This window comes from Marmota monax, unplaced genomic scaffold, assembly GCF_021218885.2.
Source record: "Marmota monax isolate L192 unplaced genomic scaffold, Marmota_monax_Labrador192_F-V1.1 WCK01_AAM20220418_F8-fsc00051, whole genome shotgun sequence".
NCBI classification, from domain to species: Eukaryota; Metazoa; Chordata; class Mammalia; order Rodentia; family Sciuridae; genus Marmota; species Marmota monax.
Window position 1 is genome coordinate 4,853,461 of NW_026695202.1, and position 20,482 is coordinate 4,873,942.

The window sequence follows — 20,482 nt, forward strand, 5'->3', positions numbered from 1 at the left end:
CCACTTCTTTCTCCATCGTGGGAATGACCTTACTCACCTTGTAGGGGTAGTGATAGTGAATACAAACATCACATAGTGGGGACTTCACATGCCCAGTAAGGAAGCTGGGCTGTGAGGAGCCACTCTGAATGATTCACGCCTTCCATCCTGGAGTGGAGAGGCTTTAGCCGGTCACTACATCTCGTAGTGACCTGGACGATGCCCTGGTCCAGGAAGTTGAGGGCGTGTCTTCAGACATAGGTGTGTTGCCCCATGGATTAAGCTATGCTCACCTGTTCCTTTGTGATATCAACCCTTTGCCCTGTTTGGGATAGAATGTTCCATGGAAATGCCCTTTATGTGTCCCCTTCTCTTGCCCTGCCTTTGGATGTGGCCTTCCTAGATGTCAGTCACCTGCTGACAGCAGACATCATGAAGCTAGACTCAACCCCCTGAAACCTGACTCCTTGCCTCATTTGAATGGCTTCTCCCCAATAAAAGGGTTCAGCGCGTGCCTGCTTGCTCTCTTTCTGTGGACCCTTACAGTCAGAGGAGTTGTCACAGGACCCCAAAGAAAAAGGGGTCTCTGTCTCTTGTGTGATTATTTCAGGCAGCCCAGTTCCCCTGGAGGGGCCCTGATGAGACACTGGGCTATGTGAGGAGGGAGCTGGTTGTTTTGTTGCACAGTTGGGGATTGAATTGAACCCAGGGCCTTGTGCATGCTGGGCAAGTGCTCCACCACTGAGCCACAACCCCATCCTCTGTTGATGGGCTTAGACTTTTGTCTTGTCTTGATTGCTTAGCAGATCCTTCCTCCCTCCCTCCCTCCCTCCCTTCCTTCCTTCCTCCCTTCCTCTTCCTTCCTTCATTTCTTTCTTTCTCTTTTTCTGTCTATCTCTTTTGCATAGTTTACAGTCTCAGATCTCTGTGATAAGTGGCTTTAGAAAAATTTATATTGACTTTTGGTAAAATAGAAGAAAAATGTCCACTCTAGACATGTCTACAAGGACTTGAGGAGTGGATGCTTAGAACGTACAGCTTTGTGCATATATGAGAAATCACAAGTTTATCCTGAAGACAGAGGGGGACGTGATGGTGGGAGCCAAAACATTTATTCTTCGTAGTCAAATGCCCATGTGAAACTTCCTCTGTGCATCCTAGGAGGCCGCACACTGAAGGCCCTGATGAGCTTTTAAAAACACACGCCTCAGGTCATGACTCATGCGAGCTTCCAGACCCGCTCCATTATGTCTCCATAATAGGATGGGCTCAATTCAAATATGATCAAGTGGTTAAGCAGAAGATAAGAAAATGGAACAAGTCAGGAATTTTTTTTTTGTGATCATTAAAAAAAAAAATCCAGGTATAATGGAGCATTGTGCACCCTGTCAGACTAATGATGTCCTCTAAAAGAAGCAGACAGGGGAAATTTCATCATCAGATATGAAGAGAAGTAATTAACTGCTTTCTCTCTGCTGTGCCTTGGTCAGGGAGCGGACATTCCAATTAGCAACTCCGGCACACGCGCAGCCTCTGGATTTTGTGAGGTGGTTTGGGGAAAGGTGTGAGGATGCTATTCCTGTAGAAACCCATCAAGCCCCAGAGGTGCCCTTCCCCGTCAATTACACCCATTCGTTCATACAGCTTATTAAAATGCTTCATAGTCATAAGCCGCCTGGCTACTCTGAGGCTCAGAAGCTTTGATAAGAACAAAACATGGGTGGAAATGTCATTACTTGGAAGGCCCTGGGCTTTGACAGGTAACTGCTTAATTAGTTCAGCCTATGTGAACTGTGACTTACACACATCGGATTCAAATAGTTGGTTGTTGCTATGGGTTCATTTGATGTGGAGTATTATAACCAGGATCTTGTATTGAAATCTTGATCTCTTGGCCAGATCTAATGAACAAATGGGTCACAAGAACAACAATAGGAACTCAGACACAGGGGCTTAAGTAATAAATAATGGATGAAGAAACCAGGTATTTACCTGGGAACCCATGCTCTTTGACACTACATTTGAAGGCATTTTCCTCCCAGAGCTTGACAGTTTGGGCATTTTAAACCATGGATAATGGAGCCCCGTTCACCCCTTTGGCCCTGTCGGGAATCTGAGATCTTGCTTTGGTTCCCTCCCCTCCCCACATCTGCAAACAGGAAGGAGTCCCATGCCCTACGTGTTATCTCTGTCACCACAGCCACTACTTCAGTCCATGCCTATCATGTCTTTCCTGAGCTCTTACCTGGTCTCACTTGTCTGTCCGTCCATCCATCCATCCATCCATCCATCCATCCATCCATCCATCCATCCATCCATCCTTCCATCCCCTTGCTAGTCCATCTTGGCTACCTACCTTAGAGGCACAGAGTGATTTGCCAAAGAATAAATTGACCATGCTTAAAGAAAAAAAAAAAATAGAATTGGCTCTCTGTCATTTCAAGGGATCATACATAAGGTGAATTCTGAATGGTTTGAATTACATATTTGTTGAACACATCCATGGATTCTTCTGACAGAAATGAACTTTAGGAAGTCATCAGCATAGATAAGCAAAAAGGGATACTTTCATCCTCCCCACAGCACGTCATGCACCAGTTCCAGCTGCCCAGCTGTTCATGTCTATGCCTTAGACTGGAAAATGTTCCACACTACAATGATCTAAAGTGTTGAAATAGAACCCATCTTTAAGGAGATTGCTAAATGAAACTCTCAAGTAAAAAATTGCAACCTATGAAACTTGGGGAGTTTTTGCTCTTATTTTTGTTTTTTTAGTTTTTGTCGTTCTTTTATCTTTGACCCATTGCTGACAAACAGAACATATTAAACTTTAAGTTAATGGTAGTTGTTTTTGCTATCAATGGCATTATTATTATTGCCTCCCAGAAATACTCAGGTCTTCTTGCCTCTGTGTTATGGTTTAGATATCAGGTATCCCCAAAAGCTCATGTGTGAGTGTAAAAAAAGTTTAGAAATGAAACAAATTGGGCTATGAGAGCCTTAACGTAATCAGTGCATTGATCTGCTGATAGGAATTAACTGGGTGTCAACTATAGGTACGGTGTGGCTGGAGGAGGTGGGTCACTGGAGGCATGTCTTTGGGGTATATATTTTGGCCCTGGTGAGTGGAGCTCGCTCTCTCTCTCTGCTTCCTGGTGGCTGTGTCCAGAGTCACTTTCCTCTTCCATCATGGTGTTCTGCCCCATCTTGGGCCTAGAGCAATGGAGTCACCCATCTATGATCTGAGACCTCTAAAACCGTGAGCGCCAAATAAACTTTTCCTCCTCTAAAATTATTTTGTCACATCTTTGGTCACAGTGGTAAAGGAATTGTCTAAAACACTCTGTTGTCACTTTTTTAATCCTCTCTGAATACCACTCCACTGCCTTCTTCTGAAAATAACATTTTTATAGTAATCCCCAACTGCCAGTTATGTGATGCCAAGCCATATTCTTTTGTGGGGCATTTAAAGATTCTCCATAGCCCCCCGCATGGGTCTTTCCTTTTAGATACTCCTTCACAAATCCTCCTTCCCATTCAGACCCCCGTCTCCATCATCCAAGGCCCAGGGCACATTTCATCTCTCATTCTTGCTGTTCCTCTTGCCAGGAACCCCCTCCCACTCCCATGGCAGAATACCACAGAGGTTTCACATCAGACAGACTGTGTTCCTGACTGTATTAGCAAATGAGTTACACTCTCTGAGCTTTGGTTTCCTAATCTGAAAGACAGATATAATGCCTACCTCACATGGGCCTTGTGAGGATCGGATGAAGTCATGCCTACCCAGTGCCCGGCACCTAGTAAGAGCTCACCAAATGCCAGTTGTTATTTGTCATTGCAAAATTTCAACCACAATCCCTCTATGAAACTTTATCTACTCTCACCTACACAACAGTTTCCCATCTTCAGCTGCACCTACAGTCCAGGAGTTCACAGTACTTAAATATTCTTATTTCTTGTGTATAATTCTCCCTAAATAAAATGCAAAGTGAACTAGGACGCAGGTCATGCCTTATGCCAACACAAGTACTTACGGAGCCAGGCAAGGAACAGAAAATAGACTTGGTGTAAGAAAAACAGGGAGGAGTGAGGACTGTGGCCAACTCCAGGGCACATCTAACCACAGCCAATTGTTGTCATGCGGGAATATGGGCCTGGGGTTGCCAGATCTGTTTTTTCACAAGAAGCCAGAAATCCAGATTCTTATGTGAAATGTCCTGGATTTTAAAAGTTGGGTCAATACTGTTTAAACAAAGCACGTCTGTGAGACCCCAGTTTGTGAAGACTGCATTATTCCAGTGGCCCCTGTGAGTTTGTGCCTAGGCTGGTTATTTGGACCTGTGAACTTGTTTATAGAGAAATAATACTGTGAATGGCAGGTGGGAGACCAGGCTAACCTCAAAGTCTGGTTTTCACCCATACTGGACCCGAAGCTTGGGACAATCCTAAGAAACCTATTTTCTATGTGAAACCTGTTTCCCCCAGGGAAACCCAGGTAGAGTTCCAATTTGTACTTGGGGGACACATAAACTAGAACGTAAGCCCTTTCAGGACAAGGCATGTCTTTCATTCACCACTACTTCCTAATGTCAAGATACTGCCTGGCACTCCATAAATATTTGTTGAATTATAGATTAACTATGACTTTGTCCGTCTGTCTACCATTAATTTGTTCATTATTTGCAAGAAACGACTGTCTTACTCACCATGATGTCCCCCAAACCTCACAGGTGATAAGAGATCAATAAATCTTTGTCAAATGAGTAAATGACTGAAACAATCTATGCATCCCTCATTAAGCACCTATCGTGTGCCAAGGAATATGCTAGACTTCAAGGATTCAGAGGTAACTCAGACACTATCCAGTCTCAGTGCATTTGGTTACCTAGAAAGGAATATATAAACCATCTCCTGGAACATTTCTGAAAATTATCAGGGGTCACTCAGTGTTCCCCTTCCCAGAAGAGGTGGCAATGGATGAAATGATTGGGACCACTCTGCACTAGGCTTCGTTCTTTACCCTAGTGACCCTAGGGTTGCATTCATACATGGGGTTTCAATATGAAAGGATTGAAATGATTTTTTTTCAACCACATGTTGGAAGGAGCTGAATGAGCACTGCCCTTTCAAGTGGGCACCTTGGGAGGCCGTGTCCTCATTCCACTTGAGTTACGACAGTGCTGGACCACTTCTTTGGCAAGTGCTCTCAGAGAGAGTTTGAAGCCACTTGAGGACATTTATTTCATTGCTTTAGAGTCATGGCTTATCCCCCCTCCTCCCCAAAAAAAAAATTTGAGAGGAAAGAACTATTTGCCACTTTATCCCCCAGACTTGGTTCCAAATGGCTTGGGGTTGATTCCTAAAATCCAATTCATAATCAAAGGAGAAATCTTTTCTGTTGGTGAGTTTATTGAACAGTATATGCCCCAGGCTTTGAAGACAAGGTCCAAAGAGAAATTCCCAAATTGTCAAGTGCCACAGCAGTTTTACTGGAAGAGGTGTTTAATCTTCCAAAGTATCTATGACCGTGGGCACAGGATTCATTTGAATGCCTAACTTCTGGGTGTTTGGGTCAAAAATTAAAAAAAAAAATTATCTAGTTTTCTTTTATATCTCCAATATCCCAGAGTGTGGACAGATGGGAGCCTAGGATATTTATGGAGATGAAGTATGGAGATGATGAGGTCCCCCGGGCATTTGCCATGTGTGCGATAGGCACCTCGCAAATGCATGTCATGTGTTATCCGGTCTGATAGTCCTTTACCTTAGCAGGCAATTACAAATCATCACCTCCGAAGGGAGATTGGGGCATGAGGTTAAGTAACTTGCAAGTGACAAGGCTGGGATTTGAATCCAGTTAGAGAGCTCTCTCCTACAGAACCCCTAACTGTACTCATTGAGAAGGTATTGGTTACAGGGTCATTAATCCTTATACAGCAGAGGAGAAGGTGATCCTAAAGTAATCAAGGGCTTACCTCCCTACTGTGACACTAATCCTCCCTCCATTCAGAGGATCAGTGTCTTTCCAGCTCTTTCTACAACCTCTACTTGGGCATCTGTTTCCCTAGACGATCAATCCTTCTTTGCTGCTCTTGTCAACCGAGACACTCCAAGATGGTGACATCATCATCCTTTGGCTTCTACCCACTAGAAATGGCTCCACAGACAGTTGTGTTTTTGAAACCTGGCAGAGCAGGCTATCTGCAATATCCTGAAGAGTTTGGGAGTCTGGGGGGACCTGATCTAGCCAGAACTCATGAAGGACAATGAGAGTAAGGAGCAGAGGGTCTAGGGATTTGGACTGAAAAAGTGGGCTGAGATCATACCCAAAGGCACAGGATTCTGATCCTGATTAGTGCAAGGTCACTGAGTCCATGCGTGACCTTACACAGCTCACTTTGTCTTCCTGAGTCCCAGTTTCCCCATCTGTAGGAGGAGAGTGACTTCTGAGGTCTGTCCAGCTCCAAAAGAGGACTGGAAAGAAAGAACCCCTGTTGCTTGGGGAAGGTGACGCATTTATCACTCACTGGACATTTTTTTCCCCCTAGGCTGGAGGAGAACTATGAGATTGCGGAGGGTGTCTGTATTCCCCGCAGTGCCCTCTACATGCATTACCTGGATTTCTGTGAGAAGAATGATACTCAGCCTGTCAATGCCGCCAGCTTTGGGAAGGTGAGTCCAGCCTCACCTGGCTGATACCCACCCCACCCCTTGGCCCCAGAAACTTTGAGTTATCTTTGTAGTCGTTAAGCATTTTAAAGTATTTTTGTTCTTGTTTGTTAAAGTTATCAAAATAAATGCTTTACTGTAATATTTTCATGAAAAAAAATTCAATCAAACAGTTTTAACAAAGCAATCTCAAATCAAACACCAAAGCAAAGTAATTCGAAAGTACTTGGTAATACTTGCCTATAAAAATTTTCAAACAATTGAGAAATGGTTTAAAGTTAGAAGTAAATGTCTCACTTGAATTTCCTCTGTATTTAATTTCTGAGTGGGAAACATTGAGTGTATCAAGTGTATCTCAATTGAGTCAGGGTCGGGCAAACTGCTTGGCTTAGTAACATGAATACTTTGGAGAAACTGGGAAATGGTTCTGTATCATCAGATTGGAGGTTTGGGAGTCCTTGGCAAGGATTAAAACTCTTGGTAACATCACTGCAGGCCTGACACTATCATGATAAGAATATATTCTATGCTTAGGCTATGTATGCAAAAAATTATTAGCACTGATCACTCCTACTTAACAGGTCAATGAAAGCTGTTAGTGCATTCTTTAAGTCCAATCACTTATTTGTTTATGGCTGAAAGTCTGGATTTTACACACACACACAAGCACAAATCCCATTCAACGTGAGTCAATACATCCAAACTCTTCTTTCTTGTATTAGCTCTTTTATTAGATTTTTTTTAAAACTGTAATTTTAGGGCATCTGCTAACAAGAAGTAGCAAGCTTGATCTGCTCCCCACCCCATTCTTTACCAGTTTTCTGAAAATGGATTTATCAAGGACTGAAATGGCATAAAGAGGCCAGTTTCAGGAATTCCCTTTTCAGATCCCCAACAGATAAATCATCAACAGGAAAATAAATAAATAAACAAACAAACAAATAAAATAAAAGTGCAGGGTCAGGTCTGAGCCAAACATGCTGGAGAGTCCCAAAACCGAGTGGCTGAGAATTGACTTCATTCAGTGAATGGGGAAGATGCTCCATGTGGACTCTGGAGGAAACATGTTTTTGTGAGGCATTAATGTTATTTCTCCAAGCTGAAGGAAGCTTCTAAAAAGTCAATGGAGAAACCTCCTTTACTCTTCCATTCATTTATCTCTTGAGTCCCTTAGTGTTGAAGAGATGGCTTGATGGCAGGCACCGTGGTAACTAGTGGTAGGGGTCCCAGAAAGAAACGCAGCCTGGCAGGCGGGGACGCCAGAGCACACTGTGAAGGGGGTCACAGCAGAGCTGCGCCAGGTGTCGTGGTGCTGCAGTTTCCACTGGCATCTCTGCACTTCCTCAGGGCAGGCACCCTGGAGAGGCCAGAGAAGGCCTCTGATATCTGGATGCATGGGCAAGTTGGGGGAGCCAAAAGACGGGGAATCTTGGACTTGCCACTCAGCCTCTCAGCCTCTGCGTCTCCACTTCCTTGGGGGATGTTGTAGGATCAAGGGAGATGATGTTGGTAGATGATGGAAGGTACCGTTCACTCACTCATCTGGTAACCCAGGTATTTATTAAGTACCTGCCATGTGCCACCCATCACAGCTGTTGGTGCTACAGAGTCTTCATGAGATGCTTGTGCACAGGTGTAAACACGCATTCATTAGCTTAGATTCTGGAAAATGAAAAAAAAAAGAAAGAAAAGAAAACTCTCACCATTTTTAGAAACTTCAATTGCCTATGTAAAGGCCCTCAATTTCTTTTTTCTCAAATACTCGATATTCCTAATGTCAGCCTGGGGCTTCCTTGACCTCATGTTCCAGGTAAAACTGGTTGAAGTCCACCCCTTCCCATCACCCCCCCAGTTCCATTCCCGTTTTAGCTCTCAAGTCTGTCCCGGATTTCAGCAGATTCCAAGGTGATTATATTCTCAGCATCACTGTGATGCACGACTCTTCCCTCTGTGGATGTCCCCTTTCTCTACCCCTGTGCTGTTTGGTACAGTACTCATAGCCACATGTGGCCATCCAAAACCCAGTTCACTAGCTGTCATAATGACCCACCTGCATCTGCTCAGGAGTCACCTGTGACTGGGGCTTCCATTGGATGGTGCTCCATCATCACAGAAAGTTCTATTGGACAGCCCTGTTCTACACCATAGAGATGAAACACGGCACTCTCTTTGCTCTTCATGAGGCAGTCCACAGAAGTAGGCTGACATTTGTAAGGGGGTTTGCCAGGACAGAGATAGACATCCCCCATCTGCCAATTTTCTTCAGGTTCCCACAACAGTGGAGGTTTATTGGTCTTCAACTTCTCCCATCCTTGGTCCCAGCCCTTCTCCACTCTATTATCTCCCACTCCTCTCCCATTCCCTTTTCTTTCTCATTTTTCTCTCCCCTTCCTTCTTGGGACAAACCCTATCAAATTTCCTGTCTTCTTAGATCCTTAGTTCCTGTTGACATGTCTGCCCACATAGAGGCTTCACTTACACCAAATGGCTTTTCAAGATATTTTTCCAAAAAATAAATTCCTCCCTAAAACAAATTATAGTGCTTCCAAAATGGCCATTTAAAAAGCATCCAAACAGTCTTATCTTCAGTCCAAAAGCAAAGTCATACTTGAACAGTATTAAGAGCATACATACAAATGCTCTCTACGGCTGTCTCACCATCAAGTTGAAATACGCTGGGATTGGGGCTGTCCTTCCAGCTGCAGAGGACAGAAGGTGCCTCCTGAGGGTTCCCACTGGGAGCTTGTTGAACTGGAAACCAAGATCCATTCACCTTCCCTGAAGGGCCAGCCTTTGTCCCCCGCAGAGAGAAGGACCGGATGTTCTGCCTTGGGATGCAGTCATGGACAGCCTTTCCTGATTCAGCCACAAACCCTTAGCTCAGTGCAGGCGAGACTCAGTATTACAATTCATTTTTAGAGAGAAAATATATCGATAGTAGTCCCCATTCAGCTTGCCCATGGGCTGAGGTGACAGCACCAACGCTGTCCCTGGGGCCTGGTGGGGACACTGCTCTTGATGAAATGGATGGCAGCAGTTGCTTTGCTGCAAGTTCTGAAATGTAAAGCCCCTTTCCCAGTCCACGGCCATGCTCCATGATGCTGGCTTCCAGGAACGTTGTACTGACTTTGGTTCCAGAATTAACTTAGGATGTACAGGGAGCGCCGAAGCTTCGAGCTGCACCAGCGTCACGCCTGCTTTTGCTGTTGGCTGGAATGATAAAAGGTCACCTGGCTTGGAGGCACTTAACTTTGCTGAGCTCCCATTTCCTTACCTTCAGACTGGATTAGTCCCTCACCAAGTGACTCTAGGGATAAAACAAGACAGAGCTTGTGAGACTGTTGTTTAAAATTGTGACATGCTCTGCCAGTGGAAGAAATGACCGTTATCTAAAATTAGTCCCACTTCATCCCACCTCCTCTACTTGCTTACCATGTTACCATGCTTCGTCTTCATAGCACTCATCACTATATGATCTATCCCCCCAGGTATATATATATATGTTGTATCATGTATATGTGTTTATACAGACATGTATTATCTATCTCTCTGTGTGTGTGTACCATAAAGTCAGGTACCTGTCCCTCCTGCTGCTCTAGACTTTGTCAGACTGAGAAAAAACAGCAAATGTGTGTATGTGTGTGTTTGTGTATGTGTGTGACATGTACACATCTGTATGTATATGTCTATATAACATTGTGTCATTACTTGCTTTGCTGGTCTCCTTCCCTGGAGTGGAAGCTCCAGAAGGCCTTTCTTATTTTTTTAAGGCATCCCCCAACTCCCAGAGCAGGGCCTGGCACCTCATAAGCCCTCAGATACTTGCTAAAGGTTGACTGGCTTACATAAATATTCCCGCCATGGACCATGAGACTCATGTGAACATGTCCAACCTGTGTGGAAACCATGGGAAATGGATCCTGTGTCCATGTCCAGCAGCCCCTTTACTGAGTAGGGGTGGGCTGGCCGAGGTACACATGGAAACGGCTGCTTTGACTGTGAAGAGCTGCCTTAAAGCTCTAACTCCTCCTCTGCCCTTGGATGACACAGAGGGAAATCCCACAGCCCAGTCCCCTGTTCAGCCATCACATCTGTTTTGGTTGGATAATTACAACTCATTCCTGGCTATTAAAAAGTCCAGTCAATCCCACGTAAAAGGTCAGCCTCACATCTAAGCTGGAGCTTCTGCTGTCCAGTGGCTTGGAATTTGCCCTGGGAAAGAGGGTTGATCAGGCCCTTTCCTTTTCTGGCTTCTTGGGGATGAGGGCTGGAGGCTGTGGAGGAGGAGGGGGTGGAGGGAAGGGAACGGGAGTCAGGTGGGGCCTTTTCCGTGCTCTTCCTGGCTGACCCTGTGTGGAGAGCGCCTGTGGCTCTGGTCCCAGTGCTGAAGTGATGTGTTCTCTAGTCTGCCTCCTGCTCGCCCTATCTGGGGCTGCTGCAGCACTTCAGGTGACGGGGGAGTCACCCGCAGCCCCAGTGTAGAAGGTTTGGGGCCAGCTCACTGCGCTTCCAGGGTTAAACTGCCTCTTAGAGACCTCAGAGGAGCCCCAGCAAGTGTAACTGTGAAAGAGGTGAACTCCAAGAAGCATAGGCAGAAAGCCACTCTGCTGTGTTCTGTTTGGCTGTCGCTAACCTCTCTTCCTGAAAACTGATGCTTTCGTGGCAGATTTAAGAGCTTTTTGGTTATTAATTATAAGGACAAACCTCTTCTCAATAATTTAGATTCTCATAGACGCTAAAAGTTCAGATCAGTTCTCCAATTTAAAACTGAATTCCCATCCACTTCAAAACTCTCCCTCCCCTCTCAATTCTACTGTGCCCAGTTTGGGGACCTGCAGTGAGGGAGGGGACTTGCTTTGATCTGTTCCCCCTGACCTTTCCCCCTGCGACAGGTCCCTCCAGGCTCATCAGATTGAGAAAAAACACTTCCCAAATATAACTCTAGCTTTCCCCCAAAAGCAGTGAAATAAATTTTTAGAGAACAACAGAACAATAAATTGAAACAAACACAAGGTGATAGGAATCAAGATTAGCATACACATGACATCATACCCAGCTCAGTTGCCTAAGCTTAAAATGATTTATTAGTAGACAATTAGTTTTTTTGTGTGTGTGTGAACCCAGGGCTTCATGCCTGTTAGGCAAGCACTCTACCACTGAGTTATAGCCAGCCGTAATAGGCAATTCTTTTTAATAGATGATAGAAGTGTCTAGCTCTGTCTAATTTAGAATGCAACATTTAATTAAATAAGTTTAATTAAATTTACTCATAAAATTAAATAGCAAACATTTGCATAGGGCTTTACGTGTACCTGGCACTGTTCTAAGAACTTTTCATATGTCAGTTTCACCTAATCCCCCCAAAATCTCTATGAGGTAAGAACTATAATTATTCCCATTTTGTGGATGAGTAAATGAGTACCAGAGGAATTAGGTGACTTGCTCAAGGTCACACAGCAAGTAAGTGGTGGATTCAGGATGTGGACCCAGGTTCCATGCCTTTAACCATCTCATTTACATGAAATAAGTTGTTTTGGAGACAGGGTGGGTATGTGTGGAGGCAGGTTTTGTCCTTTTGACTTTGATAAAGTCAATAACTGTCACCGGCTGACCTTCTAAATAATGAAATTTGGAAAAGAAATCTCAGCCTCTCTATACTTCAAGGGGTAAGTGTGCTGGTCATCGCAGTGGACAAAGGCCCCTCCAGTCTTCCCAGCTGGGGTGTTCATGGTGCCGTGAACACCCTCGCCAGCACTGCCCATTCTGCTTCCTCCTCAATACTTGAGTCCACCCATTTGTTCAATATTCACTCATCTCATGTCTGTTGTGGGCCCTGCCCTCCCACTACTGGGAGCTGAGCTCCACGGTGAAGGAGTGGGCCCTGAGGTACGAGCCCTGCAGAGGGGACATACGCTGAAGAGTGACTGCAAAGAAGATGGCAAGTGAGCCTCCTGAGCTAGGGATGCAAGGACTTGAGGGGCGCAGAGAAGGAACTGCTGCCCCCATAGGAGGGGGACGAGGGACAGCCTGAGATCTAGGGAGGTCTGTTCTGGGAAACGCCAGTACTAGTGTCCCCGTCCCCCAACCTGCAGCCCTGGGAGACTCATGGAAGTTGAAATGGCTATTTTAATTTTACAAAATCATCTTTCTTCTTTTCCACTGTCTTTTGGAGACTCTAAAACAAAAACTCAACTTGCACTGAGATGGAGCATCAGTGCATTTAGCCAGTAGCTAAGTAAGCCTTCCCAGAGGATAAACTGGAACTCGGGCTTCGAGCAAAGAACATCTCTACCTCACAAGTTGCTTTCCAAGCACTCCTAAGCAATTGATTTTTGCATATTAGCCTTGTATCCTACAACCTTGCTGTAATTTCTTTATAGTTCTAGGAGGTTTTTGTTTGTTTTCTGTTTAACTAAATCTTGGAAAGATTTTCTATATAGACAATCATGTAATCTGTGAACAAAGTTTTACTTCTTCCTTCCCAATTCATATATTTTGTTTTTTTTTCTTGTCTTCTTTCATTAGCTAAAGCTTCCAGTAGGGTGTTGAAAAGTAGTGGTAAGAGAGAACGACTTTCCATTGAAAACTTTGAGTTTCTTACCATTATGTATGATGTTAGCTATGGGCTTTTTGTAGATACCCCCTATCAAGTTGAGGAAGTTCTTCTCTATGTCTAGTTCACAGAGTTTTTTAAAAATCACAAATGGGTATTGGATTCTGTCAAATGCTATTTCTACATTTACTAATATAATCATATAATTTTTTTAAGCTCATTGACATCATGGATTATAGTAATTGATTTTTCAAATGTGAAATCAGCTATGTATGCCTGGGATAAATCCCACTTGGTCATGACATAAAATTCCTTTTAGACATGGTTGGATTCAATTTGTTAATATTCTGTTGAGGATTTTTGCATCTATATTCATAAGAAATGTTGTCTCTGATTTTCTTTTAATGTTCTTGTCTCATTTTGGTGTTGGGATACTGCTGATCTCATAGAAAGAGCTAGGAAGCATTTCCTCTGCTTCCATCCTCTGAAAGAATTTGTACAGAATTTGTATAATTTCTTTATTAAATGTTCAGTAGAATTCATGAGTGAGTATATTTGGGGCCGGGTGCCTTCTGTTTTGAAAGATTATTAATCATTGATCTCTTTCTTTAATAGATATATTATTGTCTATTTCTTCTTATGTGAGATTTGGCAAATATTGTCTTTCAAGAAATTGCCCATTGCTTCTCGGTTATCAAGTTGATGGGCATAAAGTCATTCCTTTATTCCCCTTTTGCTGTGTAGGACCTGTAGTGATGTCCCTTATTTCATTTTTGATATTAGAAATTGTGCCTTCTCTTTTACTTAGTCTGGCTATGGGATTATCAATTTTATTAATTTTTTTCAAAGAACCAGCTTTTGGTTTCGTGAATACTCTCTATTGATTTGTGGTTTCAATTCCATGATTTATCCTCTGCTTCCTATGATTCCTTTTTGTCTTCTTGCTTTGGATATAATTTGCTCTTCTTTTTTTTTCTTTCTAGTTTTTTAAGATGGAAACTAAGTATTGGTTTTAGATATATCTTCTTTTCCTATACATGCATTTAATTATATATATTTTCCTCTAAGCATTGCTTTCATTGCATCCTACAAATTTTGATGTGTTTTCATTTTATATTTTTAAACTTCTCTTGGGATTTATTTTTTGCCTATGTGTTGTTTAGAAGTGTGTTGCTTCATTTCCCAGTGTTTGGGGATTTTCCAGTTATCTGTTTGTTATTGATTTCTAGTTCAATTCTGTTGTGGCCTGATAAAAGAAATTATATGATTTCTAGTCTTTAAAATTTGTTGAGTTGTATTTTATGACCCAGAATGTATGAACATTCTATGTGAGTTTGAGAAGAAGAATGTGTGAGCTGCTGTTGTAGGATGAAGTAGTCTGTAAATCTCAACTATATCCCTCTGATCATGGTGTCTTACTGGTCCTCTGCCTACTGGATCTGTCCGTTCCTGAGAGAGAGGTGTTGAAATCTCCAACTATGATAGTGGATTCCTAAATTTCTCCTCACTATTCTATATTTTTTCCTCATGTAGTTAAGTGCACTATTGTTAAGCACAAGTACTTTAAGGATTATTCTGCCTTCTTAGAGAATTGACCCCCCTATTATGTAATGTCCTCCTTTATCAGTGATGCCTTTCCTTGCCCTGAAGTGTGTTTTGACTGAAATGAATTTAGCTACTCCTGCTTCTCTTGATGAGTGTTAGCTTAGTACTTTCTTCTTTATCCATTTACTTTTCATTATATATCTTTATATTTTAAATGGGCTTTGTGTAGGTGATGTATGGTCAAATTGTGTTTTTTGATCCACGCTGACAACCTCTGTGTTAATTAATGCATTTCGACCACTGGTGTTTAAAGTGATTATTGATACAGCGGGATTAATATCTACCATAGTTGTTACTGTTTTCTATTTGTTGCCCTTGTTCTGTTTTTATTTCTATCTTCTATTCTTTTTCTACCCTTTGTGGTTTTAGTTGGGCATTTTGTATGATAATCTCTCTCTCTCTCTCTCTCTCTCATTTATTTATTTATTTTTGTGCTGGGGACTGAACCCAGGGCCTTGTGCATGCAAGGCAAGCACTCTACCAACTCAGCTATATCTCCAGCCCCTGCTTCCTCTTTTTTTTTTAACCATATCAGTTATACCTTCCCCACCCCCCACTATTGCACATTGAACCCAGAGCTCTGTGCATGCTAGGTGAGTGCTCTACTGGTGAGCTACATTCCCTGCCCTTTTTATTTTATTTTGAGACAGTTCCTGGTGAGCCTTGAACTTGTGGTCCTCCTGCATCAGCCTCCCAAGTAGCTGTTAGATCAATTAATAACTAGAGATTTTAATTTTACTTTCATTTATTCCTTTTTTACTACATTTCCTTTATGTAGGTCTAAGAGTCTGATCTATATCAATTTCCTTCTCTCTAAAGAAATTTATTTTAACATTTCTTGTGAGGTAGATCTACTGGAGTCAAATTTCCTTAATTTTTTGCTTGTCTGAGAAGGTCTGTATTTATTTATTCATTTATTTATTTATTCTCTCTTGAAGGATAATTTTGCAGTGTGCAGAATTCTAGGTTGGTGGAATTATTCTTTCTCTCAGCACTTTAAACATTCCATCCCACTTTCTTCTTGATTAATTAATTTTTAAGGAGAATTCAGATACAATTCTTATCTTTGTTCTTCTGTAGGTAAGATTTTTTTCCCCTCTGATTTCCACCATCCAAGGTTTTTTGTTTTGTTTTGTTTTTTTCTTACATCTATGATTTATCATCTCACAGTAACTCTGAGAAATTCTCAGTCACTATAGTTTCTTTTCTTTTCTTTTCTTTCTTTCTTTTTTTTTTTTTTTGAGAGAGAGAGAGAATATCTTTTTTTTTGTAGATGGACACAACACAATGCCTTTATTTTTATGTGGTGCTGAGAATCAAACCCGGGTCCCGCCCGTGCTAGGCGAGCGCTCTACCGCTGAGCCACAATCCCAGCCCAGTGTAGTTTCTAATATTTCTTCTGTCCTCTTCCTTCTGATATTCCTACTATGCGTATTTGCATCTTCCATAATTGCCCTCATAGTCCTGGACATTCTGTTCTCCCCCCATCCCCACCATCTTTGTCCTCTTTGCTTTTCTGTTTTCAGAGTTTGTATTTCAGAGTTTGTCAAGCTCAGATAATTTCCTCAACTGTGTCCAGTCACCAAATTAGTCCATCAAAGGCATTCATTTTGGCTATAATGTTTTTTTTTTTCTCTAGTGTATCTTTCCAGTTCTTTCTTAGAATTTTTATCCCTCGCTTATATTACCTATCTGTTCTTGCATGCTGTTCTTTATCCATGATGCCCCTTAGCAAGTAATTCATAATTATTTTGAATTCCAAAGTTTCTGCCATGTCTGATTCTGATGTTTGCTCTGTATCTTCGAAATGTGTTTTTTTTTTTTTTTTTTTTTACCTTTTAGTCTGCCTTGTAACTTTTACTTGCTGCCTGGGCATGCGGTATCAGTTGAAAGAAATTCCTTTGGAATTGTGGTGGTAAGGTGTGGGGGGTGGGTTGGGGGAGTGTTCTCTAGTTCTATGACTAGGTCTCAGTCCTTTAGTGAGTCTCCACCTCTGGACCGTGAACTTCATAGGTGTTTCTAGGCTCTCCCCCACCCTCCTGATAGGACTGCTAGAGTTGGCTTCTTACTCATAGAAGGCTGGAGTTGACTGGAGTTGATTATTTCCCTTCCTTCCAGGTTTGTTAGGCTTTGATAAAAGTCCAGAAGGTTAAGCTTCAGTTAGCTATTTTCTCCCGAGGGCAGCCCTTGGGAGTACTCTGGCATATCACAAAATGGTTCCTTTTCCCTTCCCCACTGATAGAAGCATGAGTGGATTTTCCTTTAATATTTACTGTGGGAACCTGGTTGAGCTCCTGGGGGTAAACTCACAATTTTGTGTGGGACCCCTATTACCAGATCCCCCCAGAGTCGTATTCTATCTCTCAGACTTGTCCTCACGGAACCTTTAGCAACTCACCAACTCCAGCTCAGGTTCCCTCCCCTGGCAGTGGGTCCCAGCCCCTCAGGAGTGTCTGTTCCAGTCAGTTGCAGCTCCCCAAATGTCTCTTCAGTCTTGGGGGCAGTCATTTGCCCTGTGTCCTTCTCCCAGAATCCAAGAAGGGTTGTTGATTTTTCAGTTTGTTCCGTGTTTTACTTATTTTGGGGACAGAGTGACCAACTTCCCTAGCTCCTTACATGTGGAACCGGAAACTGGAAGTAGAATGTTATTTTTTGTTCCCAGGTGATAGCTGATTTCAGGATCTATGTTGTTGATAGCAGAGTGCAATAAAAGGAGCTAAACACTGGAGCCTCTTCTTTAAGTAAACCCTGGGTGGAAATCTGAAGGTATATCAGTTTGGAATTGTGTTGGGGATGTGGGCAAAATTCACATTTCCCATCCCTAAACGGAGGCTTGAAAAATCAGTGGTCTTATTTTTCTTATATAAACTACATTTAGGAAAAGATGACGCAGCTGTATGTAGAGAGGTTTATAAAGTATTTGAGACTCGGCCTCCTCCTATTTTTATGGTTTGCCATTCCTAGCAGATGGTTTCTGATTTCTGTGTCACCTTATGGTCCAAAATGGCTGCTGGACTCCAAAGCCACATTCCAAGCAATAAGTAGGAAAAAAGAGGAAATGGGAGCAAAGCCCAAAACTCCCAGCCAAATCAGTCCTCTTTAGGAACTTTCCCAGAGCCCAACCTAGTGATTCTCTCTTACCTCTCCATGGCTGCCCTGGGCTATCAAAGAGGCAGGAAAATGTCGTCTATTATCTCTTGGAAACAAAATTATTGGTCAGTAAGAAGGAGGGGTAAGCAACCAGCCATTTTTGTCCACATAAAGGCATTCCAGTTATCCATACAACCTCTTATATGTCACATCTATAGAATGGAACCCAGGATCCTGAAAGTGTGTAGGATCTACAGATGCTCCTGGACTTATAGTGGGGTCACATCCAGATAAACCCATCAGAAGTGAAGATACCATACATGGAAAATACATTTTACAAAAACAAAAAAGGAAAAAAGAAAGAAACTGATATGTATTTAACTTAACTTAACCCACCTTAAGCATGCTCAGAAAACTACATTAGCCTGCAAATGGGCAATATCATCTAAGACAAATCCTATTTTTAAAAAAGGGTTGAATGTCTCTTGTATTATTGAATACTTGCATCACAAAAATACTAGCAACATAGTGCACTGTAGAGTATAGGTTGCTCCCCCACAAGACCATGTGGCAGTCACTCACTGCCCGTGCCCAGCATCACAGCCAGGTATTGTACAGCAAATCTCTAGCCAGGAGAAATCAAAGTTAAAAATTCAATGTTTAGTTTCTGCTAAAAGTGTGTCACTTTCACACCAGCTCAAAGTAAAAAAATCTGAAGTTGAACCATCATAAATGGAGAACCATCTGTAAAGCTCATATTCTGCACTTTGAGGAAGTAATAGGTGGCTCAGTGTGATCATCTAAGACTGCATGATGGTGACATGATTTATGGACTGCAAGTTGTTGATCTTTTCAGGAAAAGGCCAATTTATAGATAGGCACTAGGTGGTTGTGATGATGTCCTTTAAGTACATAAGGAGACCATTTATTTTCAAAAATATACCTCCCCTGAAAGCTTATTGATGCTTCAGATTGCTCAATTCCATTCAAGTCTAAAAAAGGTACCTAGAATGGATAGGATAATTCATTAATGCATATCAGTTCTTTTCTTTTTTCCTTTTTTTTTTGGTTCCTGGGGATTGAACCCAGGGGCTCTTAACCACTGAGCCATATCCCCAGCCCTTTTTTATATTTTATTTAAAGACAGGGTCTCACCGAGTTGCTTAGGGCCTTGCTAAGATGCTTCTAACCCTCTCTGGAAGCTGTTCTCAGCCTTTGACTTTGAACTCGTGATCCTCCCGCCTCAGCCCCCTGAACCACTGGGATTACAGGCCTGCGTCACCACACCTAGCCAATACATGACAGTCTCCATATGTCTGAGTTGTCACTGAGATTTAGAGATCTGGTGATGTGATCTCACCTTTCAGATGAGGTCATTAAGACCCATAGAAATTGAGTGGTTTTCCAAGTTCATGCATTTAGGGGCAGGGCTGGACTCCCGAGGGCTGGACTTGGTGGCAGTATGGAGTGGTGGAAAGACAACAGTGGAGACAAGAGGCAAGATGAAGGGGAGCCGGCTGACAGGTGAGCTGTACTTGTACAGTTCAGCTTATGTATATCTTGCCTTTTTCCAATGAGGCCTTGAGGTCATTGGCAGGTGGGGCTGTATGTGGCTCTTCCTCCAATATTTGGCCCCTTCTTCCTTGCTGGTCATCCTTGAGCAATGAGGAGAAGTCCTGTTTCGTGGACCTGTGCTTCAGCACTGTGTGCACCTGGAATGGCGATGAGTGCGTCCTCCCATTAACATGATGGCTTTTTCCCTTGAGAGTCCCTTCAATCTGCCCATCTTGCCTCTAGTCCTGATCTTTGGGTGGTGTGTCACTAGCACATTTGTAGATGGTTTCTGATTTCTGTGTCACTTCATGGTCACCTTCAGAAGATGAGAGTACTCTGGAGGGATCCTTCAGTGATGATCTCTTTGCAGTTTACAAAAGAAAAAAAAATTAATGACACAGCTAGAATTTTTTTTTCTATTTTAAAACTTTAAATTCTTGCATATATTTTTCTTAAACTTTGGTACATGCTATGGAGTGTCTAAGTCAGAATATCGGCTTTCATATCAGATTGCATGTTTTGTTCATTCCTTCTCAGTGTAGTGCTTTGTAAAAATTCTGATGTCAAGTTGTTTGGGGCTAAATTTGGCTCTACCACTTACTAGCTGCATAAACTCAGGCAATTTCTTAATATCTCTGGGCCTCAGTTTTTTCAGCTATCAAATGGAATAATGAGAGCAATCATCTGGAGAATTGCTGAGATAACAATTTTAAAGACATTGCTTAGCTGGATGTGGTTTTATAGCCTGTAATCCCGGTGGGTCAGGAGACTGAGGCAGGAGGATTGCGAGTTCAAAGCCAGCCTCATCAAAAGCAAGGTGCTAAGCAACTCAGTGAGACCCTGTCTCTAAATAAAATACAAAATAGGGCTGGGGATGTGGCTCGGTGGTCAATCCCTTGAGTTCAATCCCCTGTAACCCACTCCCTGTGCGTGCACGCGCGCACACACACACACACACACACACACACACAAAGACACTGCTTAGCACAGGGCCAGGTCAATGTAAAGCTCAGTGCATGTTAGTTACAA

At 42.6% G+C, this 20,482-nt stretch overlaps 1 protein-coding gene across 2 annotated transcripts in view; it reads left to right on the top strand.

Moving 5' to 3' along the window:
* Rfx4 (regulatory factor X4) overlaps positions 1 to 20,482 on the top strand; it is a 161,249-nt gene that overhangs the window by 56,018 nt on the left and 84,749 nt on the right. For both annotated transcript variants that reach the window (XM_058574262.1, XM_058574261.1), the window contains exon 4: positions 6,531 to 6,654. In XM_058574262.1, the coding sequence (XP_058430245.1) occupies positions 6,531 to 6,654 (124 nt within the window). The remainder of the gene's footprint in view (positions 1 to 6,530; positions 6,655 to 20,482) is intronic.